The sequence below is a fragment of the Callospermophilus lateralis genome, chromosome 1 (assembly GCF_048772815.1).
Source record: "Callospermophilus lateralis isolate mCalLat2 chromosome 1, mCalLat2.hap1, whole genome shotgun sequence".
NCBI classification, from domain to species: Eukaryota; Metazoa; Chordata; class Mammalia; order Rodentia; family Sciuridae; genus Callospermophilus; species Callospermophilus lateralis.
Window position 1 is genome coordinate 55,541,201 of NC_135305.1, and position 27,987 is coordinate 55,569,187.

The 27,987-nt window shown below is 45.6% G+C and overlaps 1 protein-coding gene across 8 annotated transcripts in view; it reads left to right on the forward strand.

Annotated features, from left to right (window-relative positions):
• The window catches only part of Atxn7l1 (ataxin 7 like 1), a 236,872-nt gene that overhangs the window by 201,754 nt on the left and 7,131 nt on the right, over positions 1-27,987 (forward strand). For 3 of the 8 annotated variants that reach the window (XM_076834698.1, XM_076834718.1, XM_076834729.1), the window contains 6 exons: positions 1,148-1,431; positions 4,475-4,557; positions 5,413-5,663; positions 16,495-16,687; positions 21,147-21,268; positions 25,755-27,087. In XM_076834698.1, the coding sequence (XP_076690813.1) occupies positions 1,148-1,431; positions 4,475-4,557; positions 5,413-5,663; positions 16,495-16,687; positions 21,147-21,268; positions 25,755-26,889 (2,068 nt within the window). In that variant the 3' untranslated portion in view covers positions 26,890-27,087. Of the gene's footprint in view, positions 1-1,147; positions 1,432-4,474; positions 4,558-5,412; positions 5,664-16,494; positions 16,688-21,146; positions 21,269-22,685; positions 22,992-25,754; positions 27,088-27,987 lie in introns of those variants that run through there. The other 5 variants (XM_076834751.1, XM_077110607.1, XM_076834740.1 and 2 more) reach the window with 4 other exon arrangements.

Genomic DNA, 27,987 nt, shown 5'->3' on the forward strand with positions numbered 1-27,987 from the left:
AATAATCTCATGAATACATTGATCGCAGAAATGATCTGTGAGTGTATCTTAGAGAAGAGGGAGCCAGCCAGCTTTGTGGACAGATAGGATTCCTCCCCTGCCAAAAACAGCCTCTCTTTCATGCCCTACATTGTCTGCAGGCATGTAAAAGCCATATTCTCCATCATTTGGCATTCAAATAGCTAAGTCGGCTGCACTCTCAGCTCAAAGATGATTGGGGAGCTGAAGTGTTAGCATTCTACCCTCCTGCCAGGAGGAAAGGGAATCTGGTTCAGGGACCAAAGCAAAGCTTATTCATCTCATCTTTTAAGACCCTAAGACAGAGTCCTCCACAGCCCCCCAGACACAGGGTCCTCCAGCATTAAAGAGCTGCAGAAATCAAATGCACATCCATCACAGGAGAAATAGCAGGGAAGTGGGGCAAAGGTGACAGATTCTGAAGAGTGAATGCACACCTTTGTGCTCTTGCCTTCTTAAAATTCATCCTCTCACCTGCCAGCCTTGAGAATTGCCTATTTACATAACTAGCTGCCTAAAATGGAACATTGGATAATGGTACATGGCGGCTCACTCAATTTGAGCCCATCCCCCGGATATGAGAGTGATCCAGAAGCCCTCCAACAGCATGGAGTGCGGGCTGGCCTGAAGCCATGCCTCCGTGGGGTGTGATCCTGTCAGCTCTCCGGAGCTAAGCAGATGTCAGGTCGATCGGCTGGGGTGGGAGACTAGTGAGCAGGGGGAAGGGAACCTTATTCAGCTGTGGCACACTGTCTGCAGGGGACAGACAGTGTCTCTGCCTGGGCTTCACAGCGGATGCCTTGTTCTACCCAAGGTGCCGTTTCAGAGACCCACACATAGGACCTGAGAAAGAGGAGAATCACAGGATCCATGGGGACAAGCCAGCACGGGAGGTAATCAGTCAGCTCTGATGCTATCCTGGGCACTGTGCCAGCCACACACCCCCTGTTGGTCCTTTCCACAGCACAAATCTCTATCCCATCAAAACTGGAATCATGCTGCTTGCTTATAGGAGGAGTATAAATAAGTGATAAGGAAGTGTTCTGATAATGATAAGCGGCTATAGCTCTTCAGCAGACCAGATGTATCAAAGAAGGCAATTGTGTATGTTTGTTCATTTATTTTTCAGCGTTCCGGTTCCTGTAGTCAGTTTAGAGAAAATTCCTAACCTAGTGAAGGCAGATGGTGCCAATGTCAAAATGAACTCTACAACCACTACTGCAGTCACCTCCTCCTCCACCTCCTCCTCTGCCGTCTCCACCCCTCCTTTAATTAAGCCCATCTTGATGTCCAAGTCAGTGCCACCTTCACCAGAGAAAATCCTAAATGGCAAAGGAATTCTGTCAGCCACAATAGACAAGAAACACCAAAATGGCACCAAAAACAGCAACAAGCCTTACCGGAGACTTTCAGGTATGTGTTAGTGTCATTAGAGTCTGGCTCATGATAAGACTAAAGTTGAGTCCCATCTGTAACCAAAGGAGTGTTCTTATAATTAAGCAGCTCTGTTTTATTTTAAGGGGAACATGGAGTTATCTGCAAACAGGACCTCCACCTAAAAGTGCAAGGAGATCTGCTTCTTACTCCCAGGCAAAGTCCCTTTGCTTGGTTAATTGCTTAGGAGGAGCTACTCCAGCCACCCCGGGGGTGAGATGCTCTGCACTGACCGACAGTCTGTGGACTTAGAGGGTCTCCTTAGCAGGTGGCTCTGTGCAGCCAAATATGCTGACAGGTTGAAGGTCCTTGGCTCCCACAGAAGCTTCACTGCTATAAAGTTGGACAGTCTGCAGGGATATTTCACAGTGGCTCTGGTCATGATGGGACAGCCTCATCAGAAGAATGCTACACAGGGAGATGCACCTCTGTCCTTTGGCCTTGTGGGTTTCCAGGTTGACTCTGCAGTTGGGACTTTTACAAATGCCCTTTCCCCATAATCAGGTCAGAGTTCTCAAATGGGAGTCTCAGGCTGGCACAGCAGATGGGGTATTGGGAGGTCTCTCTTGGGCCGACTCCTCAGTTGTCCAAGCAGACACATGGCCACTCTTTGAGTGGCTCGCTAGAGGCCCCTTATGGATGATGTTTGCTTTGGATCTGTTATAGAACTAACTTGGGCAGTTCTGCTCTCTCTAAATGACCAGGAAAAGCTGTAAACTTCATAATATCTCCACACACCATGAGGTCTATCTAATGGTAGCCAGAAAAAAAATACAGTGAAATCCATCCCATGAGAGAGAAACCTTCTGGTTATAAGCAAGTCTGGTTATTTTGGTTTTTGGAGGGTGGTTTTTTTTTGTTTGTTTTTTTGGTACTGAGGATTGAACCCAGGCGAGTTTAACCGCTGAGCTACATCCCAAGCCCTTTTTCATATTTTTTAGAGACAGGGTCTTGCTAAGTTGCTTAGGGCCTTGCTAAGTTGCTGAGGCTGGCTTTGAACTCCAGATCCTCCTGCCTCAGCCTCCCAAGTCGCTGGGATCACAGGCATGCGCCACTGCGCCCAGCCTTGAGCAAGGTTTTTAAGCACCCAAGGAACTGTGGGTAATTTTTATTTTCTACTTTGTGTTTATCTGTATTTCTTGTTTTTCTATCTTAAATTTGAAACTCTTTTAAAAAATCATATATTACAAATACCTCAGGCCCAAAGCATTCAAATGGAAATAGTGCCCTGCCCGCTTCTCCATGTCCTAGCCACCCACTGTGAGGGAAAAGTAAAGGACCTTGCTCTCCCTGAATGGAAGTGCAGTGGGGGGCGGGGGGCAGCGAATAGGCCTGGGCACAGTGTTCAGAGGCCACGGATCCCTTGTTATAGCAGAAGCATGATCTTGACTTGCAGCCTGTATCGCAATCTGAGTTTGTCTGGGACTTTCCTGAGGACTATTGGTTTTGCACTTGGTTGGTTTTCTTGTCTCATTGGGTCTTTTGCTTGTTTCTACCTCGCTCCCACATTTGATATCCAATCCCATCCCCAGCCAATAACCCGCTCAGCTCTAGGCCAGCATGAGGTGCTGGTGTGGGTCTGGGCACTGGCCGGACTCTGACAGATCCGAGGGGGAAGGACCTCCACGGCGCAGCCTGGGACCTGGCATGCAGGCACTCACTGCCTGCTGGGCAGAGGGATCCAAGGAAACCAGCATCTCCAGACCTAGCAGTTTTCTTTTCTTAAAATGAAGATTGTAAAAAAAGGAAGGCAAAAAGCACAAAGGAGGGAGGGAAGTACTTGGATATCCTTGGGTGTAAGAATGATTTCATGCCCACAGCATCATAGCTACTGTTGCAACCTCCCCTCCTGACCCCCAAACCTTCTTTGAAAATAGAACACCTTCATTTATTATGCTCTGAGTGTACTCCACCAATTGCAGTTGTTGACTAGGTAACCTCTCTTGAATTTGGAGCTATTCAAGGCCCTCTCCCCCCAGCAATAGTACACCACCCATTTCCACACACACCCAGAGAGCTGTGGACTTCCTCTCCACAGAACTTGGGTGTTCACTGGGTACCTTCCAGAAACAGCACAGGCCATCCTAAAACCTAACGGGTCCTTAAAAGATTGCCTCATGTCCCCACATTTTCCAGGTATGGAGAACATTTTTTGTTATCCCAAAAGGGAGGAAGGATCCCCGATGGGCATAAAAAGAACTGATTCCTTAGAAGTAGCCTCCACATGAGCCGTCAACCATCCCATCAGACCCAGGACCTGGGTAAAGCCACATCTCCCCACACAGGGGCCCTTCCTCCCTAGCTGCCCTGTCTTATTCTCCTGAAGGGCTTCAGGGCCAAGGCTAGGGACAGAGCACAGGTTCACTCACGCAAAAACACACACTCAGACTTTTCCCTGCCCCTGTCTGTATCTAGAATGTTCCTGAATCAGGTAAATGACTTTGTCAGTCTGTGCAGGTGTGTGGAAAGCCCCTGCTGAGTGCTTTGTAAAGTATGGGAGAGGCAGGTCACACTGACATGTCAAGGAACCATCTCCCACTTAAATGGCTAAATTAGCAGGAAGGCAGGGGTAGAGGCTGGGGTGTATGTACTGGGGTATATGTACTGGGGTGTATGCAGCAGCCCAGGAAGAAGAGACCCTTGGGTCTCAGGTGGCTCTCCCTGCTCTGCAGCCGCTATGCCCCACGTGCCAAGGACCTGTGTGGACCATTCAAATAAAATGAAGTGTTGCAAGCAGCACAGTTCCTTTTCTTCTGGTGCCCTCTCCCACCCTAACCCTGGTGCCCTGTGCTGGGCTTGGAAACTCTGCGTTCAAAGGGGACTGCCATTTTCCCCTACGTGGGTCTTGAGGCATTTTAGCAGCCGGTTGGGAAAAAAAAAAGAAGAAGAAGAAGGAAAAACAGATTGCCTGACAATGTCTCACTTGTTGGTGCAAATGTGCATTTTTTAAAACTGTAGTCTTAATGCCAAATCCTATTTAGTCTCCTTTTTTCTTATATTTTTTGTTTGTTTCTTAAACCAGAGAGAGAATTTGACCCAAATAAACACTGTGGAGTATTGGATCCCGAGACAAAGAAACCTTGCACAAGATCCCTCACCTGCAAGGTATTTCTCTTTCCATAAAAAATACTTCCTGCTCTTGCTGGGGCCTTTGTCGAAATGTTTGCATGCCACTCTCTGCACACGGCAGGGTGTGGAACCTCGACATGACCTCCAGCTGTTCTTTGTAAGGGAAATGCTTTCTTCTCGTCCATGGTAGCAGAGTGCCTGCCTCAAGCTGGCTGGCTTTTTAAGGAGAGGAAAAAAAAAAAAAAAAAAACTAGGCTTCCCCTGTTACTTGGGAGGCCAGACAGTAAATTGTATTTATAGGCACTCACAGGCGGTTCTAAAGCCTGCTACGTTTTAATGTATGCAGGAACGGCGGCGGCGGCGGCGGCAGCGCCCTGAAGGGGAGGATGAGATGCCGCGCCCCTGATCCAGCCACACGGGGTGGCCAGGGGAACAGCGGACCCAAGGCGGCCGCTATTGGGTAGCCCAAAGCCCCACATTTCCTTCTGAACTGCTAGTGCTTCTTGGGATCGAGGCTATGGCCCTCTCTGCTTGGTGGCTCGGTTTGTCTGGGCCGACTCGAGCCTCCCACCTGCACCTGGATTAACTCTAGCATTCCCTCGCGGTTGCCTTTTCATCAGAGAGGTTGTCATGGGTTCTGCGCTGAAGCTCGTCATCTCAGGCCAGGTTTTTGGAGGAAGCTTTGGCTTCTTAGCACCAGGAGTGTAGGGCATGGTTGCGTCCGTGTGGTCTCTGCCTCTTCCCAGCCACAGAGCAGGAGCTGTTGCCTTGAAGTTGACTTTTCAAGCACCTCTAAATTCCCATGATTGCTATTTCTGAAATGCAGGGCCTGGGGAAGCAGGTTTATGTGCTGATCAAAGAGGCTGTGCTTCTCATCTCTCTTCTCCTTAGACACACTCGCTAAGCCATCGGAGGGCAGTCCCGGGCCGGAAAAAGCAATTTGACCTCCTCCTGGCGGAACACAAAGCCAAGTCCCGGGAGAAAGAAGTTAAAGAGCACCTCCTGACTTCCACCAGGGAAATACTTCCAAATCAACCCGGGCCAGGGCAGGAGTCTCTGCTGGGATCTTCAGGGAGCTCGGGGCCAGAACCAAAAGTTGCATCCCCTGCAAAATCCAGGCCACCTAACTCGGTACTTCCCAGGTAAGTCCTGCATTGGCGATAGAAGACCTGAGTCCTTAGTCAAGGCATTTTACCTGGCTGGGTGTGCGGTGTGTGTGGTCTGATCATGCATCAATTGGAAATCATAATAGCACCTCATAAGGCGCTTCTAAGTTCAAATGAGATCATGTGCATAAGGGGCTCAGCCCAGTGCTTGCCACAAAGTGTTCAACAGATCTTACTGCTGTCATTATCATCATCTTTGTCATATGTAGCAGCAGCAGCCTTTCTAGCAAACCTTTTATCAGGCAGTAACTGTTTTTATAGAGCAAGAAATAAAAACCTGGACCCGTAACATGCCAAGAAAGCTGTTCTTCTGAGCCACCTGTTTGGGGTTTTATTTGGTTGTCCTGAACAGAAAACAGAACTAAAGCCCATGTGGATTAAAACAATTTAAAATCCACAAATGTCTGTTTTGATGGGCAGTGGACCAATTTCCAGGTAATGGAGCAAGGGAATATAATATTTATTTTGAAATATTATTACTGAATAATTATAACTCCATAAGCAAGGTACCAGGTTAGTCTCTCTCAGGTAGGGGCATAAAGAAAAATGAACCTAGGCTCTGCTTTTCAAAAATTTAGAGTTGAGGAAATGAGATAAGACTCAAATATCCACGCTTTGCATAAAAAGGAAACATTAATAATACTCAATGAGAACTAGAGATAATGACCTTATCTGATGGTTTTTTTCATGCATGCAATGTGTCTTGGAGAGTAATTGTCCAATAAGCAAGTAGGCTTTAAGAGAACATCATTAGAAAGGAAGAGCAGGGAGTTGATTTTTAAAGCAGAAATTAATCTTTGGTGGCAGTTGATCCTGATCTACCAGCTTCTCACCCTCATGCACTTTGCACTTTGGTACAAGTCTGACAGCAGAGGCCCTCTGTCATTATGGCCACTCGAAGCTTCAGACATTCAGGAGGGAGCAGTCAGGTGGAATTGCCACCCCATCGTCACAGCCGCTGTTGTGTCATTGCCATCACTCACTTTGCAAGATCATTTTATAACTACTTCTCACTGTAATGCCGGGTATTAATTAAGGATATTACCCTTGTTTTAGAGTTGAAGAAATAATCTGTTCCAAACTTCTGGAAAGGTCTCTGTATATAGTAGTCCCCCATATCTAAGAGCCCAGTGGATATTTAATTGCAGATAGTATCAAACCCTATCTATACTGTTTTTTTTTTCCAATACATACATACCTGTGATAAAATTTAACTTATAAATTGGTGATAGTAAAATAAAATAGAACAATTATAATATATACCATAACGGAATTGGCAGCATTGCTACGCTTGTACTATGGGCCCCTGACTAAATAAAATAATGGTTACTTGAACACAAACACTGTTATACTGTGACAGTTGATCTGATAACCAAAACAGCTGCTAACTGACTAATGGGCGGGTAGTATATACAGCATGGATACATTTTGGACAAATAGATGATTCGTGCCCCAGGTGAGACAGAGTGGGACCGTGTAATGTTCCATCACACTACTCATGATTGTGTATAATTTAAAACTTATAAATTGTTTATTTCTGGAGTTTTTCATTTAACAGTTTTGGATATCAGTTGACCATGGGTAACTGAACTATGAAGTGAAACCACTGATAAGGTGGGGGTGGGGAGGGACTATGTTTAGGAACTTTCAAATTCTTTGTGCCTATCGAATATTTTTATTTCAATACAACTTTCCATGGTACCCAATATAGAAGCAGCCTTGCCTTACCTGAAGACAAGTTAGTCCTCCTCTCATCACACACATTCCTAGAACCATTGTCCCCAGCCCTCCAAGGCATCACCTCAGATTCCCCAAGGGAACCCAGTATGAAAACCTTTTATTAAACATTCCTCCATTGGTTTTTGGCCACGGAGGCACTTCTCCCAGAAGTGGTGCCTGGGTTAACAGAGTCAAAGGGAGTGGTTATTAAAAAATAAAACAGGCAGTAGAGTCTTAAGGATCTTCATCGTTCTGTTCCTTTTGGCACTTACTTTAGGTTGGAATCTTATGCAATCAGAGATTGAAAAGCATAATCAGAGATTAATGTTATAATCACACTAAACTTACAAAGATGTTTATTTACTGATATTAATGATACATGTAAAATATATATTTCAGGCTGAGGATGTAACTCAGAGAACACATGCCCAGCATATGCAAGGTCCTAGGTTTGATCCCCAGCACCACATGGGGAAGAAAAAAAAGGAGAAGAAGAAACATATTTCATCTACACTATCTGTGATTGGCAAAAAAAAAAAAAAAAAAAAAAAAGAAAGAAAGAAAGGAAGGAATCTATCACATGTGAATGGAATTATTGTAATCCTTACCAATTATGAATTCCCTTTACAGGAAATGCTACCGTGTGTGAATTTATTTCTTACCTATCTTTTTAATAACCTTGAAAATATTTTAGTTCTCATATTTTTGAACTGCATCCCATTCTTGTCAGGGATTGCTAAAAAAGGAACTTGGGTCTAGAATTAGAAAACTGTGAGTTAGATAACAAGGGTTGGAACAGGATTTGAAGTGAAAATCTCACCTCCATGCTTGGTAACTAGATAAACTTAAGCATGATTGTTAGCCTCTCTAACCTCAGATTGTTCATCTATAAAATGGAGCTAATAAGAGTTAAGTGAAAAAGTACCAAGCACATAATGTACTACTCAATTAATGGTAGCTGTAAGTGGTAGTAGTATTCCAAAGGGAAGCAATGTGAGTAAATGAAGGCCTTGGTGCTACCTGACTTTATATGCCTGTCTTCTGGTCCTCTGCCTGCATTCTTAGGGCCCTTGAACGACATACGTAGTCCATCTGTGTTGCTATAACAAAATACCTAGCACTGGGAATGTATAAGGGAAAAAGGTTAAATTGACTTATGATTCTGCTGATTGGAAAATCAAAACAGCCTAGTACTAGCCTCTGGTGAGGGACCCTCTAGCTGCATTACACATGGCAGAGAAGCAGAAAGGGAAACTGCCATATGCAGAAGCAACATATAAGAGCAAGGAAGCAAGAGATCAGGGAGAAGCCAGGCCCAGTCTTTTATAACAACTTTACTCTTAGAGGAACTAACCCATTCCTGAGACCCAACATGCTCCAAGAGACCAGCGTGAATGCCTGCTGAGGCCAGTGCCCCCATGATCTAATTGTCTCTTAGGCCCCACCTTTTAAAGGTTCCATCCCCTCAACACCACTTCACTGGGAGCTAGGTTCCACCATACGAACCTTGGGAGATAACAGTCACCAGAACTGTAGCACATAAACATGTGCTGTGTTTCTTTGTCCCCAACTCTAAGAAAACACACATCACTTGCCCTGAAGGGCCCAAGGATGATTAGATGACTGGCTCAGCCAAACTCACCAGGAATCTGTTAAAAAGGAAGAGGAGGGCAGAGGGTCGAGCTGGGCTCTGACAAGCCAGGCTGTAACACACACACACCACCACCACCACCACCCCACCCCCGAAGAAGGAAGAAGAGTTAGGCTGGGGAGCCTGGGCCAGCACAATCTGGGCCCATCCCCCATGTTGTGGATGCTCACACGTCTGATCTAAAGTGTTAAATGGCAAAGCCCAATGACTCTTAGACTCCCAAGGGAAACGTGGAGCATGGCAGAAGGCCCCATGTCCCCGAGTAAGAGCAGAGATGAGCCTGGAGTGGAAGAACTCAGTTCTTTAGGATCACGTTCTCACCACACTGCTGCAAGCCCTTTCTCTCCTTGGCTTAGGTCTGTCCATTTCTCAGTCTGGGAGGACTTTGCGATCAAGCAGACAGGCGCAGAACATCTCATTTCTTATGAATTTTGCCAGTAGTTTCTTCATCTGAGACAGCAGATAATATTTTCCCTCACCTAAGGCAGCGTGTAGCTAGCTGGGATGAGAAAATGTATGTAACATGCCTGGCACAGGGAAAGGATGCGATTAAAGTCATCGCCTTCGACTCTCTGCCCTAGAACCCTGGGACAGGCGGATGCTATAGTTCCTCAAAGTGGTGGGGTGAAATTTTCCCTGAATTTCTGAGTGGCTCTGGACAGGCACCCACCATCCCAGACTTTGTCTTTAGTCTCAGCTGGTAGGTGGAGAGGGGCCGGGTGATGCAGTGTCGAGGAGGAAAGAGTGGGTGGCAAGCTGCAACCTCCAGTGACTTTGTGAACACTGTCTTGTGACTAGTGGCCCCAATCCCCATCCCTTCCTGCCCACGCCTTGTGTTTTCTGAGACATGCTGGTTCCAGCAGACTCTTTTAGGCAGTGTGCATACTATTCCCACAGTTCGTCCCCCATCCCGTCCCCGCGCACACACACACACACTCGGAGTCCATTCTACACAAGAGCACATGGCTCCTGGGCTCACTTACTCCTCAGAAGTCTCTTCTGTTCATCTCCTCCCCTCTTTTATTTGGCACCTGGAGTTTACTAGTGTTTCAACCATGTTTTCCTTGATTAGACTTCATTTTTTAATCAAAGTAATGTAGGCTCATAGTTCAGAAATCAAATGGTATTGACTTAGAAGGAAAAGCTCCTGCCCACCTGGAATATCTTTCCGCTCCATCTGTGACAGAGCATGTTTCCAGGTCCTGCTGTACCCCTCTTTCTTAGTTTGCTCCTTGATTTTGATGGAGTAGCACCTACAGTGTATTTCTACGAAGAATGGCACAGATCAGTTTTTAGAATCTTTACACACCTGAGAATGTTTTTGTTCTACCCACACACGTATTGATGATCTGCATAATAACTTGATTAAAAATCATTTCTCGGCAGAATTTTCAGGACACTTTTCCTTTGACTTCTAACATCACAAGTTTTTATCATGAAGTCCACTATTACTCTGATGCCCATTTCTTTGCATGTCACCAGTTTAAATCTCTGAAGTCTGGGACTCTAGAAGTTCTCAGGGTTTGTGGGACATTTCTTTGTTTTTTTGTTTTTGTTTTTGTTTTTGTTTTCCCCTCAGGGATGCTTAACCCAGGGGTGCTTAACCACTGAGCCACATCTCCAGCCCTTTCTTGTTTTTTATTTAGAGACAGGTTCCTAAGTTGCTTAGGGCCTCACTAAATTGCTGAGGCTGGCTTTGAACTTGTGATCCTCCTGCCTCAGCCTCCCAAGCCACTAGGATTCCAGGTGTGTACCACCTCACCCAGCCTAATGTTTTAATTCTCTTTAAAAGTCCTGGTTGTACTTTCTAAAAGATTTTTCTTACTTCACCTTCAAAATTGTGTGTTCAATAATACATTTATGATACATTTAACATTTTTTATTATCTGGTTCTTTTTTAATCTGATGGTTCCTTGTGATATTTTACAAGACACTATCAATTCTCCGAAGTAATACCATTCTTTTGTTGTGTTGCTAAGGCAGCACTCTACCACTGAGCTGCTCCCCCAGCCTGGCAATAAATACCATGTGAGTATCTGTGAAGATAGGTTTTCAGTTTTTCCTCTTTTCCTCATTATCTTTGCTTCATCCAGGCCTGTTCCACTTGTGTGTTTGCACCTTCGACATTTGACTGGTCAGTCTCATGTTGGTCTTCTCCAGGAAGGTGGGGCAATCCCTGACTATTCATATCTAGAAGAGGCCGGTGGAAGTCTGTATGTGGGACTGTTTGAGCCCTTTGTCTGAGGGCTCACAGCAGCGAGATCTAAGCCTCTTCTCCAGGACACTCAGTTTCTCAAAACGAGGAGCCATGCCTGGCAGGGTGTCTGGAGATAGGCACCCTGGGCACCCTGACTAAGGAGAGCCCACAGCCCTATGTCCCACTCCTGCCCTCAGATGAGCCTGGTGGCCCCATATCTAGAGGTTCTCTAGTTCCTTTTCTCTGGAAAACCTTTGTTTTCTTTTAGAAAGTTGACTGAAGGGCGGGGATTGTGGCTCAGCAGTAGAACACTCGCCTCTCATGTGTGAGACTCTGGGTTTGATCCTCAGTACCACATAAAAATAAATAAAATAAATAAAATGAAGGTATTGTGTCCAAACAATTGGAAAATAAATGTTTAAAAAAAAAAAGAAAGAAAGAAAGTTGACTGAAGCTGGGCATGGTGGTGCACCCTTGTAATCCTAGCAGCTTGGGAGGCTGAGGCAGGAGGATCACAAGTTCAAAGCCAGCCTCAGCAACAGCTAGGCACTAAGCAACTCAGTGAGACCCTGTCTCTAAATAAATACAAAAAAGGGATGAGGATGTGGCTCAGTGTTGGAGTGCCCCTGAGTTCAATCCCAGATACCAAAAACAAAGAAAGAAAGTTGACTGAGGTAGGGAGGAGCTGTCCTGGCAGGAGCCAGGTACCTGGTGGTATGCAATGGTAGAAACGACCTGCGTGTCAGCCCAGCTGCCATGAGCTCTGTCATCTCTCCACCTGTTTAGGTCCTGATGAAGTCAGGACCACTTTTCCTTATGGATCTCTCTCTCTCTCTCTCTCTCTCTCTCTCTCTCTCTCTCTCTCTCTCTCTCTCTCTCTAATTCCTTATATTAGAGCAGCTTCAGGTTCACAGGAAAACTGACCCAAAAGTAAGAGATTTCCCTTATGCCCCCTGCCCACACACATGCACAGCCTCTCCAGTGATCAACATCTTCCACCAAAGCCTAGTGTTTCTTTTTAAAAGTCGGAAAAGTCTTTCCAAAATCCCCCACCCCAAAAAATAAATGTCATTTTATTTCTCATGACCTTTTCTGAACCAATCATTAGTAAGCAAGATTAGAGAGATTGCTATTGGTGTGGGGCTAAATGGATATTGGGAAGTCATCACCATAACTACCAACATATCCCTGCTGATCTTTTTGTTTCTTAGGGATAATGTCTTTTTTACTCCTTTGCTGTCATTTTAGTTGGCTTTGGGGGAGGGACCAAGAAATAAATGTGTATGTGTTTCTGCCCTGATTAACACTTCCACGTTCGTTGCAGGATTAGGCACTGTAGCCAAGATATGGAAGTAACCTAGGTGTCTGCTGATGGATTAAAATATAAAGAAGTTTGGGTACATATAACACCATGGAATATTATTCAGGCATAAAAAAGAAAGGAAATTCTGACATTTTCAGTAACATGGATGAACCTTGAAGGCATTATGCTAGTGAAATAAGTCAGATAGAGAAAGACAAATATTGTATGATTCCACTTGTGTGTAGAATAAAAAAAAAAAAAAAAAAAAAACTCATGGAAACAGAGGTTTCCAGGGGCTGAGGGATGAGGGGAAATGGATAGGTCTGAGTAATTTTCAGTTATAAGATGAATAAGTTCTGGGGAATCTGGTAACTACACTAAATAATAGTACATTATATTCTTAAAATCTGCTGAGAAAGTAGATCTTGAGGATTCTCACCATGGGAAGAAAAAATGGAACCAAGCACAGTAGCACACACCCACAATCCCAGATACTCAGAAGGTTAAGACAAGAGGATTATAAATTTGAGCCTGGGCAATATAGGGATAACATTCATATCTTAAAATTAAAAAGCACCCCTGAGTTCAAACCCCATACCACTCCCACTCCCACTCCCACACACACACAGGGCCAGGGGTGCAGCTTGGCAATAGAGTCTAGCACGCACAAAGCCCTGGGTTTAATTCTCAGTTCCAGGGGAAAAAAATGGTAATTAGTGGAGGTAAGGGATATGTTAATCAATTATAGTAACCATTTCACAAACATGCATATATCACATCACCACATTGTACACCTTCAATATGTGTAGCTATTTGTTTATTATGTAAAGTGTAATGTATTGCACCTTATTAAAGTTGGGAAAACATTAAAATAAAAAAGTCAAGGAGTCAGGCATGGTAGGGCATGCTGGTAATCCCAGCAGCTTGGGAGGCTGAGGCAGGAGGATCCCAAGTTCTAAAACAGCCTCAGTAACTTAGCGAGGCCCTAAGAAACTTAGCAAGACCCTGTTTCAAAATAAAATATAAAAAGGGATGGGGATGTGGCTCAGTGGTTAAGAGCCCCTGGGTTCAATCCCTGGTACAAAAAAAAAAAAAAAAAATTGAGTAGTCTTGAAGGACATAAATCAAAAAACTAATAGCACTTGATCTTGGGCAGCAGGATTATGTGTGATGTTTTCTGTCCTTCTGTTTGAGAATCATCTAAATTGTTTTACGTTGAGATCTTAAGCCGTAGGCTTGTAATAGTGCAGCTTCTCTTCCCAGTCCAGAAGAGTAGGCATCGAGGGAGGACTGGGGAGATGTGTCTTTGGTCTGTAGACCTTTGGCATGCAGAATGAATGGCATCCTTGTTTTTGTAATTATGGGAAGGTGAGTGTCAATGATAAATTGTCATTCCTATGAAATTTTCATAATAACGCTGAAAAACTACTTTTGGCTTTGTTTTGTTTTGTAGCAAATATATATAACATAAAATTTGACATTTTATCATTTTAAATTGTACTAAGTATATTCAACATATGCAGCCATGTCACACACATATGCATATGTGACATGCAGCCATGTCACACCCATTTCCAGAACGTTTTCTCAACTGCAGTTGAAACTCTTACCCATTAAACACTTACTCCCCATCCCTCCCTCCCTCTGGCATCTCATAACCACTGTTCTGTCTCATGTAAGTGGAATCATACAGTGTTTGTCCTTTGTGCTGGTGATCTCACTTAGCATGCTGCCTTCAAGGTTCAGCCATAATATAGTAGGTATCAGAATTTCACATGTTTTCTCCAGTCAGAATGGCAGTTATCAAGAATACAAATAATAATAAATGTTGGTGAAGATGTGGGGGTAAAGGTTCATTCATACATTACTGGTGGGACTGCAAATTGGTGCAACCAATCTGGAAGGCAGTATGGAGATGCCTCAAAAAACATTTGACCCACTTGTCTCACTCCTAGGTTTATACCCGAAGAACTTAAAGTCAGCCTACTCCAGTGGCATAGCCACATGAATGTTTATAGCAGCTCAATTCACAATAGCTAAGCTATGGAACCATCCTAGGTACCCTTCAACAGATGAATGGGTAAAGGAAATGTGGTATATATATACATTTGGGATATTACTCAGCTCTTTTAAAGAAGAATGAAATTATGGCATTTGCCAGTAAATGGATGAAACTGGAGATTATCGTGCTAAGTGAAATAAGTCAGTCCCTAAAAACCAAAGGTTGAATGGTCTTTCTGATACATGGATGCTAACACATAATAAGGGAGGGTGGGAGGGAAAGAACAGAAGCTCATTGGATTAGACAAAGGGGAAAGGAGGGGGGATGGGAATAGTAAAGACAGTGGAATAAATCGGACATAACTTTCCTATGCTCACATATGAATACACAACCAGGGCTGGGGATGTGACTCAAGCGGTAGCATGCTCGCCTTACATGCGCAGGATGCTGGGTTCGATCCTCAACACCACATAAAAATAAAGATGTTGTGTCCATCGGGGGAAAAAAAAAATGAATACACAATCAGTGTAACCTTACATCATGTTGATCCACAAGAATGGAATCAAAATTGTAATGGGTTGCACTCATGTATGTATAATATGTCAAAATACACCCTACTGTCATGTATATCTAAAAACAACAAATAAATAAATAAATATAACCTTTAAAACTTTTCACATGTTTTTTAGGCTTGAATAATATTTCATTGCAGGTATATACCACATTTGGTTTATCCATTCAACTATTGGTGGACATTTGGGTCATTTTACACCATTGTGATTTTTAAATGATCGTGCTTTGGAATCTGATTGCATTCAGGTATTTGAGACCTGAGATTTCAAAGCAACAAAGGACACAGGGTGAAAATGAGAGAAAAGGGTGACAAATCAAAAATGCTACTTCATGTGATGGGGGCAAGGCACTTTCAAAGCAGAAATCAGAAAATGATTTCCTTTTTTAAAAAAAAAACAAAAAAAAAAAACCTGATTTCCCCAAAACTTTTTTCCTCCCACATCAATCAACTGATAAAAATGTTGAGTAGTAAAGACCACTAACAACTATTTCTTTTCAAACTTTTCACTAATATGGATGTGTCTGTTTCTTTATGCCTTGTTTTGTCTTGCTTTTCACTGCTTAGGAAGTCTATAATGCTGCCTGTTATTGTGACATTGCTTTTTTATAAGCTTCGTCATAATTGAGATGACATCTGTTAGATTTCCTTATATTCGTGGAATTCATTCATTCCTTCATTGAGAAAAATCTCTCAACACCTACGAGGAGCCAACCATGCCAGGCGGTAGGAAAGTGGCTTGTCAAAAATCAGACTGAAGCACTCATTCTTAGAAGATGCTCTTTAACTACACGCGGCTCAGGACTAAGACACTGGCATGGCATTGGGGTCAGGAAAGAGTGGCCTATCACTGGGACAACAGCTTTTATGATGCCAGTGTGATAACAGTTTCTGAAAGTCGTGGTTGAATAGCAAGGACAGTATGCATGGGGCTGTTTCTTCATTACTGGTATTTTGTGGTTTGGTCTGATCCTGTTCACCTGGTTGGAAGATCACTTTCTAAGGGAAATACCCGTGTGGTGAGTACAAATCACTTTACATGCAGGTGGGTGAATTTATAGAAGATAGTTTGGGTTCAATTAACTCTTTGATAGTGTTTTGCTCACCCTTGGGCCTTCCGCTCCTGCCTGGATCATGCCCCTCAGAAGCAGGCAGGGGAGAACCTAACTCCTCTGACCTACTATAGAGAGCTGGTCACTTAACCCTTCAGCCTTAACTTTTTTCCTTTGGCAAAATTGCTTTCTACCAGTCCTCCCTGACATGATAACAAAAGTAATCAGGCTGCTTTCTGGGCACCAGGAGACTGAATGGCTCTTTTTACCTCATTAAAGTTGATTCTGCTTGTTCTCCACTCTTGCCTGTAGACCATCATCTGCAAATAGCATAAGTAGCAGTGCGTCTTCAAATCACAGCGGCTACGCGCCAGAGCCCCCTCTGCCCCCGGTTGGAGGTGACCTCACCAGCCGACTGTCCAGTGATGAAGGGGAGATGGACGGAGGCGACGAATCTGAGAGGTTGGACTGTCAGTTCTCCGTGCACCATCCCAGACCTCTTGCGGTAGGCCTCCTCCTGTTCCCTTCCACACGGCTTCCCCAGGGTCACATCCTCACTCAGGCACTTTGATGATCAAGGCAGAGGCTCGAATTCCTAAGGAGAGGGTGTCAGCACTGAGCTTTACCAAAGGCTTACCCTGAGGTTAAGTGATGGCATTACAAATGCCCTTGAACATCACAGAAAGAAAGGAAAGGGCTCCTGCCTGATTATAATCCTTTAAATACTTGGGTACTTATGGCCCACCCACCTGGAAGTGAAAATGTTTGAGAAATGACATTTATGTAAATGAACTCAGGAGCTAACCTTTTGGCCTTGTCCATCTAAAAATGAAGTGTCTGATGTCCAAAGTTAGCAGGGCTCCTCTGGAAGCCACCCATCTTAGCCATGTGTCAGGTACCAGCCCTCGTTGGTGTTCTCCCTACTGGTTCTAAGTTATACTGTTATTACTGTGACCATATGGTGCCAGACTAAGAGAGAGGGTGGGCTGGGGTTGTAACTCAGTGGTAGAGTGCTTGCCTAGCATGTGTGAGGCACTGAGTTCAATTTTCAGTACCGCATATTAATTAATCAATTAATTGATTGATTAAAAGGTTCATTGACCCCCCCCCCAAAAAAAAGTGCATCTGGTGTATTTAAAAAAAAAAAAAAGAACTGAGAGCGAGAGGAATGGAGGTGGGGGGAGTTGAGGAATGGAGGAAGTATTTTGTGTCAGCATGATTGCTTAATAACAAACAGGGCACTTTCTTTCCAAATCCTTAATAGTTCACTTTAACAAATCAGGTCATTGAAATCAAAGTGGGAAATCAAGGCATCAACTAGAGGCTGGTATATATTTGCCTTCTGAGCACATGAGAAGGGAAGTCTCTGGTGCCAGATGCAGGGGGCCTGGAACATGGGACACCACGGTGGTTTGCTCTGGTGCCAGTCTGAGCTGTTCACGATTGGCTTTGACTTACCTCTAGATCTCAGGACCAGTAAGTTAAATGAATCCTCCACCATGATAGAGTGAGTTCCTCCTCCCTCCTATCTGTGTGATGAATGAAGGCCACATCCACTTTGTCGTTCTGGGGATGATGGTTACCTGTCGCTCATCTAGAGCCTGAGATAGCCTCATGATCCTGTACAGAAATAGTTAGGAATGACTTGGAATCCTTTTCCTGCCAGTAGTAGAAAACTTGTCTGCATACACATGAAGGATATTTAATTAAGTCACAAAGCAAGAAGGCTAGAGGTGTATGCTTCCATGCTTGATTCAGCTTTTCCACAATGTCATGGAATTAAAGAGCAACCTCTGTAGCCATCAGTGCCTTTTGTGTGTGGTTTCAGTGCAGCCACTGTGGCTCCAGGGTCACACCCTCACTCAGTGGCATTATGCACAGAATGGAAAAGGGATACACAGAAAATGGACCTTCCAAGATGACATGTTCTCTCAGTTAAAAATAATCTTTGGCCAGGAGTTGTGGCACTCGCCTATTATCCCAGAAACTTGGCAGGCCAAGACTGGAGGATTGCAAGTTCAAAGCCAGCCTAGGCAACTTAATGAGGCACTGAGCAACTCAGAGAGCCTGTAATTCTAAACAAAATATTAAAAGAGCTGGGGAAGGACTGAGGCTATAGCTCAGTGGTAGAGCATTTGCCTCGCACATGTAAGGCAATGGGTTCCATCCTTAGCACCACATAAAAATAAAAAAATAAAGATATTGTGTCCATCTACAACTAAAAAATTTTTTTTAATTAAAGTTTTTTTAAAAAAGGGCTGGGGATGGGCTGAGGCTCAGTGGTAGAACACTTGCCTAGCATGTGTGAGGCCCTGAGTTCTATCCTGAGCACCACATAAAGATAGATAAATAAATAAAGGTATTGTATCCATCTACAACTAAAAAAAAAAAAAAAATTAAAAAAGAAAAAAAGAGCTGGGGATGTTGCTCAGTGGTTAAACATCCCTGAGTTCAATCCCCAGTACCAAAAAATGATGATGATGATGATGATGATGATAAATAATAATAATAATCTTCCTATGAAGCCCTTAGACTTCCCCTATATATCTACCTGAAACAGGTCACATGCTCACCCCTATACTAGTGGCAGAGAAAGAAAGAATTGCAATGACCTCAGGTGAAGCCAGCCATGATTCATCCCAAGGTTCTGGGGAAGGACACACCTTCCCTGTTACTGCTCCATGTCAGATATCAAAGCAAAGGTGTGGTGCTCTTAGCAAGAGGAAGACAGGCCCAGGTGAGAGTAGATGCAGTGGGCAAGGTTGGCAGCCCGCAGGGCCTACGGTGACCACAGGGAAGATCGGCTTCCCACTGAGGGCACAGTATGCCAATCAGGAACGGGAGCCTCAGCAGCTGTGTTGTCTTTTATTTGTGGAGTTAGATAGGAGGTGGGGAACCAAGATCAAGAGGTCCCAAGTCTGCAAGAGAGATGGGCTCTCCCAGAAGGCCAGACTCTGGAGGACATCAAGATATTCATCCCCAGGACAAGCTGCTGTAGTAGGTTAGCTAAACTCTGGACATGGCACATTTGTATGCCGTTAATGTTTTGCTGATTTAAGTGGAAAAGCCACCGATCTGTTTCTTTGGTTTGTCTAGTCTCATGGCCAATTAATACATTAAATCATTTTTGTAATAAACACTTAATGTGTCCTTAGCAATTGGGATGAAGGAAGAAATGATGTCTAGGGGCTAGAGTTGGGGGCTCAGCATTAGAGCTCTCGCCTAGCACATGTGAGGCTCTGGGCCTGATCCTCAGCACCACATAAAAATAAATAAATAAATAAAGGTGTTGTGTCCCACTACAACTAAAAAACAAACATTTTTTAAAAAAGAAAGGAAGAAAATGATGTCTAGATCTAGAACAACTCCCACAAACAACTGGAGATCAGCTTCTGCATTGGAAAATTCCATGGTACATTTTCCTGCTTAGCCAATAGGGGCACAAAAACGTGTTCATCAGTGATACCAGATTTGGTGGGCACTAATATTTTAATGCAAAATCCCCCAAACACAAGCACAAACAGAACAAAGGGAAGGTCTTACATTTTCTCCTAAAAACTGTTCCAAAGGCTGGTTCCAGATGGGTTTTGGAGTGGGTGCCAGTCAGCACTATGTCTGGGACAGAGGCCAGGGAACTGCTGCAGGGCTGAGGAGCAGGGAAAACTGCATTTGAGTCACGGAATCATTTGCAAACTTGTTTGAGCTGTAGACCAGCCTAATGTCACCTTCTCAGAGGCCATTCTGTCTTCTGGCTTTCCAGTTGTCCTAATATTATGATCAAGTGGTGTTTGCTAAACATTTGAATGACTATATTTCAGCCATCAATTTTAAATGCAATGGTTTTCTTTAAACATTTTGGAGGAGCTTTGTCTCCCCAATCTTTTTTTTTTTTTTTTTTTTTTTAGGTCAGGGGTGTACCAGGATTGAATTCAGGGGCACTGGACCACTAGCCCTATTTTGTATTTTTTTTTTTTTTTAGAGACAGGGTCTCACTGAATTACTTAGCACCTTGGTTTTTGCTGAGGCTGGCTTTGAACTCATGATCCTCCGGCCTCAGCCTCCCAAGCCACAGGGATTACGGGCATGAGCCACCACACCCAACCAGATCAATTCTTTATCACAAACCTTTATGATTCTCATACAGAGGAGGAAGAGAATGGAGTCCCTGCTATTTATACACTTATAGCCATCAGGTACATAAGCATTGTATATGTAAAATGAAATAGCCACATAGTTAATCCAAGGTGAAGTACAATAGAATATACAGTAGGTGTGCCAGGGGAGCTCGCAGGGGAAGATCCATCAGATGAGCCTATTGGAAATGAGAATCTTGATTAGTGCACTGGGTGGGGGACTGTCAAAGAGAAGAGAGCAGGAGAGGCAGAAGAGCAGTAGGAGCAAAAGCGTGGAAGCATGCTGTGGCCCCAGGCAGCCTGCAAGGGCCAATGCAGGGAGCTGAGGTCTGGACTAGGAAAGGAAGGCATTAGCCTGGTCAGAAGTGAAGTGGCTCTGTGACCTCTGTGACATCCGTAGGAAGGTATGGCCCATGGCACCAGAACCAGCATTTCCCATTACAAGGATGGGAGGCAGGGAGCCCCAAATTCTTTGAGAAGATGGATGATGTGATGAACAGATGAAGCTCTGAAAAGTCTCCCTGGCTGCTTGTGATGGTTGTTTGCTTTTTAACCTAAAATGCTGGCCCAATCCCAGGAGTCGAGAATGTGGCCCTGGTGCCAAGGAAGATTGAACGTAGCTATTGTTGGGATAGAACGTGAGGTTCTGCAGAATATCTCAAGCTCAAATTACAGCACCACAGAAACATTTTTGGCTTCAGTACTATTTGCTTCTTTATTTTGAGTAAAATGGTACCCCTGTGTGTTTTTATGCAAATGTTATTTTTCTCTGTGTGGTTTATATTAGCTTATTAACCTGTAATCAAAATTAAAATTTTGTTTTCCTCACAGTTTTGCTCATTCGGGAGTCGCCTCATGGGACGAGGGTACTATGTGTTTGATAGAAGATGGGATCGTTTTCGATTCGCACTAAACTCCATGGTAGAGAAACACTTGAATTCACAGATGTGGAAGTAAGTGAGCAGGTTCTGGGCAGTGTAAGGTCAGAGCTGCCCCTCAGTCACCCGAACCCTAACTTCTACATAAACGTCAGCAGTTGGCATTTTCACAGAGCAAAGAGAGTCTGAAATCAGGATTTGTGATTAATTCTTCAACGTCAGCTCTTCTTCATGGTTTGCCTGAAGATTTCTAGAAATACATATGATGTGCTAGATATATATTTTTTATCCTCTTTGAAGATCATTTCTGTGTTGGTAATATTCTAATCTAAACAAAAAGGATATTAGATAAGACCATATTTCTTTGACAGGGCCTTTTTACTACTATTAAGAGCATCTCAGGATATTAAGAATATGCTTTTAGTAATGTTAATGATACAATAGCAATACTAAAGATTTTATAATTGGTTATAGACCAGTTTCTAACTGTTTTCTGTCCTGTGGGGAAAATGTGTGTGGTTGCCAACAGGGCAGACCCTGAGCAATGCTGTGAAGTTGGTTAAGTTTATCTTTGGGCCCCCTCCTCACCTCTGCTTGTCCCGTTTTCTTCCCTAAATTCCAACCTGTGTTCCATTTCTCTATGGACCTTTATTCTCCAACACTTCCCAATTTACTTTCATCTTAATAGGGGATTCACAAAAGGGAAGAAACCTCGATTGGATAGAATGCTATTATGAAGGAACAACAGGCCTAGACCCCAACAAACCATGACACACACAAAGAGCTACCTTTTGGCCATTTGACAATGTAAGCCTCTGGGTGTCCCCCCACCCTGCTCCTACCAACAGGAGCTCTGAAGATACTATAATCCCATGGAAGCATGGATCATGTAAGTCTGGCCCCAGAGAGTCCAGGAAAGCCAACAGCTGAAACCCCGCCCCCGCCCAGAGCGGTCCTGGAAAGGCAGAAAAGGCATTCCCCAGAAGTGGGAGGGAACGGCATCCACAGTTTGCCCAGTCCTCAGTTCCCTCCTCTCCCAGCAGCTCTGGAACCTCGGCCCCTTTACACAATGAACTCGTAGACATGAGCCCCTCTGTGTATGCACTGAGCTCTCACAGGGGACCTGGGACGATAGGTTGACATTTCACATAAACTAAGAAAGGGCCACAAGAGAAGCCTATCGTTTCTTCTCACATAAGTGACTACCCAGTGTGGCTAAAGGGCACCCTTGACCTCTACTTGTGTTCACTCCAAAATGCAACCCAGGGGTGCTGCTGTGTGTGGGATTGATGACCATGTTCTCAGTTGCTCAGTGATCTCTCCTTCTGGGCTTGTTCCCCCAAGATGGCAGCCTGCCCTGGTGAGTCTCTCAGCTCTTGGCTGCCCTGTGTTATGGAAGTGTAAATCCCGGACACGTGGAAGGAATGTGTTGATCTGTCTTTCGCTCCCTGGTGTCCTATCAGCTCAAGCTCCATATTCCTTTCCTCCTCAGGCACAGAAGCCCGAGCCACAGGGCATCAGGTCCCTCCCCCCTGTTCAGGACTTGCCTAACCAATCTGCTGTCACTGAGCAACATTGGGGCTGCCTGGGTGTCAACTCTGGAGAGCGTAGCACCACGCTGCCCTCTTAACCTCGCTGCCCAAACCCCAGGCCCCGACGGGCCCGAACCTGGAGGGATGGCAGCCGATGGGGGCATGGAAGACATTAGGAAGAAAAGGAACGGCCAAGACACTTTTTTCTTTAACAAGCATTTAACTCTGCATCAGGAGACGCCAACACAGTATTCTCTTTCAGCCAGGTCAGCATCTGGATCTCCACGCCAGCTGGCAGGGGAGGATGGGCACTGTCAGGAACTCATTCGCATCTGTGGGCTTTTGTACAGGACTTCCCTAGGCCAGTGTGCAAGGCTTACACCAGGGCACAGCCCAGCAAAGCTAAAACCCACGGCCATTTGGCACCTAGAAAACACACAAACTGTTCAGTGTGGGAGACAGGGGTTCCCGGGGACAGCCCCTTGCACCACTTCTCCTCTGCCCTGGTTCCCTCCTGCCCCAGCTGACCACTGAGGATTAGTAGGGAGAGGAAAGAAAGGAATAGAACGTATGCCAAAAGTAACACCGATTCCCATCCTGAGTGAGGTCCAGGAGTGATTTAGGACATCAACTCTGCTTGTTGGCCCAAGTTGAAGCATGAGTTTTTATCTTTAATGGGGAAAATATAAATTGAGGAATTAAAAGTAGATCCCGTTCAAGGTCGTCAAGTGGATTCCTCCCTAAATGAGCCCTATCTGGTATTTGTAAATAACCTGTTAGCTGCCAAACCTCTGCCACTATGTATTTCTAGCTCTACTTTAGTTGGTAAGGAAACTTGAGCCAAGGAAAGGTTTGAGTGGGATGCCTGTAGTACCAGAGTAAGGCAACAAAGGCAGCAAGAAAGTTTGCTGATGCCTCACACTCTTAAGAAAAGTTCCCCAGCCCTATTAGGAAGGGATTATGGCCAGGCATGGTGGCTCGCTCCTGTAATCCTAGCTACCCAGGAGGCTGAGATGGGAGGATTACAATTTAACGAGACCCTGTCTCCAAAATGATACAAAAAGGCCTGGGGAACTCAGCCAGGGGTAAAGCTCCCTGAGTTCAGTCCCTAGCACTGACCAAAAATAAGGAAGGGATGGTAGGTGTAGTGCCAGTGCCAGTGCCAGTGGCAGACAATTTCAATTCTCAGGATGTATGTAGACCTTTCCAATCTGATTCTATGGGAGTCCTTGCCCAGCATGCATAGTCCCTGACAATCCGGTTATGTTGCTGCTAAGAATTCACCCGCTCACCCATCCACCTACCCATCCATCCATCCATTCATTCACTCATTCATTCATTGCAAAAATATTTATGGAGCACCTAGCTTAGTGCCAAAAGGAGCTTTTACATTCTTCAGGCCACCCAATGCCATCATAGCCGCTGTGGGTTTGGCAATATTTTTTTCTTATATTTGATCTCCTGGGTCTGACATTCAAGTACGCTGTGCTTCTGTATTCAGGATTCCTCTGGATTCCACCCTGAAGATGGGAGCCACAGGCTCCACCAAGTAGAGGCAGAGAAGGGAACTGTCAGAGAAAGGAATGTGAGGAAAGGTGCTTACTTCTCAGGGTGGCCTCTGTCCAGAGTTCCTTGGCATCTGGGTCTGGAGCCAGCTGCGGGGTGACCTCCAGAGGGAGGGTTGGGAGAGGCCTCATCCAAGGTGCAGGCCCTAGGCTGGTCCTGCCTTCAAGGGCTGCTCTCAGAGAAAGAAAGCTAGTTCCTGATTTTTGATCAGCCCAGGAGAACAAACTTGCTGGGAGCAGGGAAAGGAGCAGTGTAAGAAATAGGAAAGAACTGGCTTGAAAACATTCATTGGGCTCCTGAGGTCAATGTTCTTTCCAGCAAAATGAGGAACATGTGGGGACCCCATAGCTGCTATGCCTCCTTCTGGCCCTAGAGTAGCAAGAGCATCCCCCAGGCTGTAGACTGGAAGTGGGAGCCACTTCTAGCATAAGTCAAAAGACGGAATTTGCAGAGAGACCCCAAGAATGACTCCCTGCCTGATGCTAACCCTGGCTCCAGGGAGTTTGCTTTTAGACACCTCCTACCCCAGCTCCAGGAAGACTGAAGAAGAAAATAGTGGCTTTCCCCTTTCCTATCCATATGTTGTCCTCCCGACCATAGCCTGCATTTACCCTCAGAACAAACTAGAAAGCTCTGGTCCCCTTCTCTGTACACACAAGTGTCCCCATATTCTCACCTTTTCCTGACAGGGGCCAGGAGGATCTGTTGAAGGGCAGCTCCGTTATAGCCCTTGGTGGGAGCTGAGGTCGGGTGGGATGAAGAGGGAAAAAATGTCAGTCCTGGATAGGGGTAACTTGACATCTTTGTCATTTCCCAAGATCCTGACCACCGTGGCCATATGGAGCCAGCGACCTTGAGCTAACATTGAAATGCCTCCCCAGAGTAACCAGAGGCTGCAGGTAGCAGGAGGGTGCTGGCCCATGGAGAGGGGCTATCCCCAGAGTACCTCTAGCTACATACCAGGTGGGGAACATGGAAAGAGGGTACAGCAGCCGGAAGTGGAAGCTCTGAGCCGTACTTCCAGGTGGCCAAGCCCTGTCCTCCCATTTCTTACTTCAAATCGGGACCTAAATGTGAAATGACCACTTCTCATTAAAGGCCACCTTCATCGCTGCCAAAAAAGAAAAAGAAAGAAAGAGAGGAGGGAAGACTGCTGGAAATATGTATGTTCTAAATAACATTGCCTTTGATTGATAAACCCAAATCAGCCATTCTCCAGTACAGGCATGGAGAATAGGATCTGGAAACCCACAAAGGGATTGAAATAGTTGTTGGATGTTGCAATGGGGCAGCATAAGGAAGGGCCATCCTTCAGCTCTTACCATCCACCAAGGCTTCATTCTCCATAGTCTGGTCCTGCCGGGGTGTTCTCTGTGGCCCTGATGCTCAGACTTCATTGAGCCTCCCGAGCAATGCCAACCCAATGTCTCACTGTTTCTCTTTGGCTCTTCTCTCGTGTTTAGGAAGATCCCTCCTGCGGCAGATAGCCCCATGCCCTCGCCAGCAGCCCACATCACCACCCCTGTTCCAGCATCCGTTTTGCAGCCTTTCAGCAACCCCGGTGCTGTGTATCTTCCTTCAGCTCCCATCAGCTCGAGACTCACCTCTTCTTACATAATGACATCAGCCATGCTCTCAGACGCAGCTTTTGTGGCATCGCCGGACCCGCGCGTCCTCATGTCCCACACCACAGCTTTCCCCCATGTGGCCGCAACCCTCAGCATCATGGACTCAACCTTCAAGGCCCCATCTGCCGTGTCCCCGATACCAGCCGTCATCCCTTCCCCATCCCACAAGCCATCCAAAACCAAAACCAGCAAATCCTCAAAAGTCAAAGACCTGTCCACCCGTAGCGACGAGTCTCCAAGTAACAAAAAGAGGAAGCCCCAGTCTTCGACTTCCTCCTCCTCCTCCTCCACCTCCTCCTCTTCCTCCTCCTCCTCCTCCTCCTCCTTGTCCCTGCCGCCTTCCCTCTCGTCTCCATTGTCAGGGCCCCACAAAAAGAACTGTGTCCTGAATGCCAGTTCCGCTTTGAACTCCTATCAGGCGGCCCCTCCCTATACCAGTCTGTCTGTGCACAACTCAAACAATGGGGTGAGCCCATTCAGTGCCAAGCTGGAGCCCTCAGGACGGACCTCGCTGCCCGGCGGCCCCGCGGACATAGTGAGACAGGTGGGCACGGTGGGCGGCAGCAGTGACTCCTGTCCCCTCTCTGTGCCCTCCCTTGCGCTCCACACAGGGGACCTCTCTCTGGCCTCACACAATGCCGTGTCTTCTCTGCCCCTCTCTTTTGACAAATCAGAAGGAAAAAAGCGTAAGAACTCGAGCACTAGTAGCAAAGCCTGTAAAATCACTAAAATGCCTGGTATGAATAGCGTTCACAAAAAGAACCCACCCGGCCTTCTTGCACCGGTGCCCGAGCCCGTTAACAGCACCTCCTCTCGGCAGGTAAGGGACCTCCTGGCACAGCCTTCATCGGCTCTGGGGGGCAGGGGGAGCTGGGCAGTGCCCCTGCTTGGCCAGGTGGCTCAGACAGGTAACGCAAGCGTGGCTCCTTTTCTCGTTTTCCCTGTAGGTGACCTTCACCCTCTGCTTTGAGAGCAGTTTATTTAACAAACGCTTCACAGACTCTCACTGTGAGCTAGGCAGTGTGCTGAGCACGTTACAACCATCACCCCATCTAGTCCTCACAGCCGTCCAGTGCGGTTGGCAGAATTGTTGTTGCCACTTTACAGATGGGTAAACTGAGGCACGGAGCGTTTGAGTTCCCCACTCCACTTTTGTTGGTTTTTTCTATCTTGGGCTTATCAGGATGATTTCATTAAAGAGTTCTGGTATTAAGAAGTTTGATTTGATCTGTTGGAATCCCCTCAGGAAGAGCCCAAGGTCCAAGCAGGTTTAATGGCTAGGGAATGGTAACCTGGTTTTCCAGGTCCCAGGAGATTGTCCACAGTTCACCAGGCTGCCTGGATCCATGCCCCCTCCTAATGTAGCTCTTTCCTTCCTAAAAGAAAACTGCAGCTCACACCAAATGCATGTATCTTGAGGACGCTGGGAAAACGTGGGTGGCCCAGCTGGGTGCAGTGGCACACACCTGTGATCCCAGCAATTTGGGAGGCTGAGGCAGGAGGATCGCAAGTTCAGAGCCAGCCTTAGCAACTTAGTGAGGCCCTAAGCAGCTTAGTGAGACCCTGTCTCAAAATACAAAAAAAAAAAAAAAAAAGGATGGGGGGAGCTGGAATGTGGCTCAGTGGTTAAGTGCCCCTGGGTTTAATCCCCATTACCAAAAATAAACCAAAAATGTGGGTGATCCAAGAAGAATGTGTGTTTCATTCCCTTGGGCTCCGTTCCCAGTCCCAAATCCAGTCTGTCTTCTCGGGCTGGAGGAGCTACTTAGGAAAGGCCGCCACCACCCACTCCTCAGCCCAGCTGGCGGGAGGACCAATGCCTGCCCAGAGACTGGAGTTCAGCCTGAGGCCAGTGACCTAGAATTCATGGGCTAAACCGTAAGGCTGGTCCAGGATAGGGATGAGGACTTTGGAAAGATGGGGGAGAGAGGTTAAAAGATGTCTTCATGTTTTATGTCACCATGTATGGGACTTGTTAAAACCCCATGAAGAACACCTCCTGAGGGAGGGGGAGTCACAAGTACACACTTGAACAACAGCAAATTTGGAGCCCAAGGGGGCCAGACAG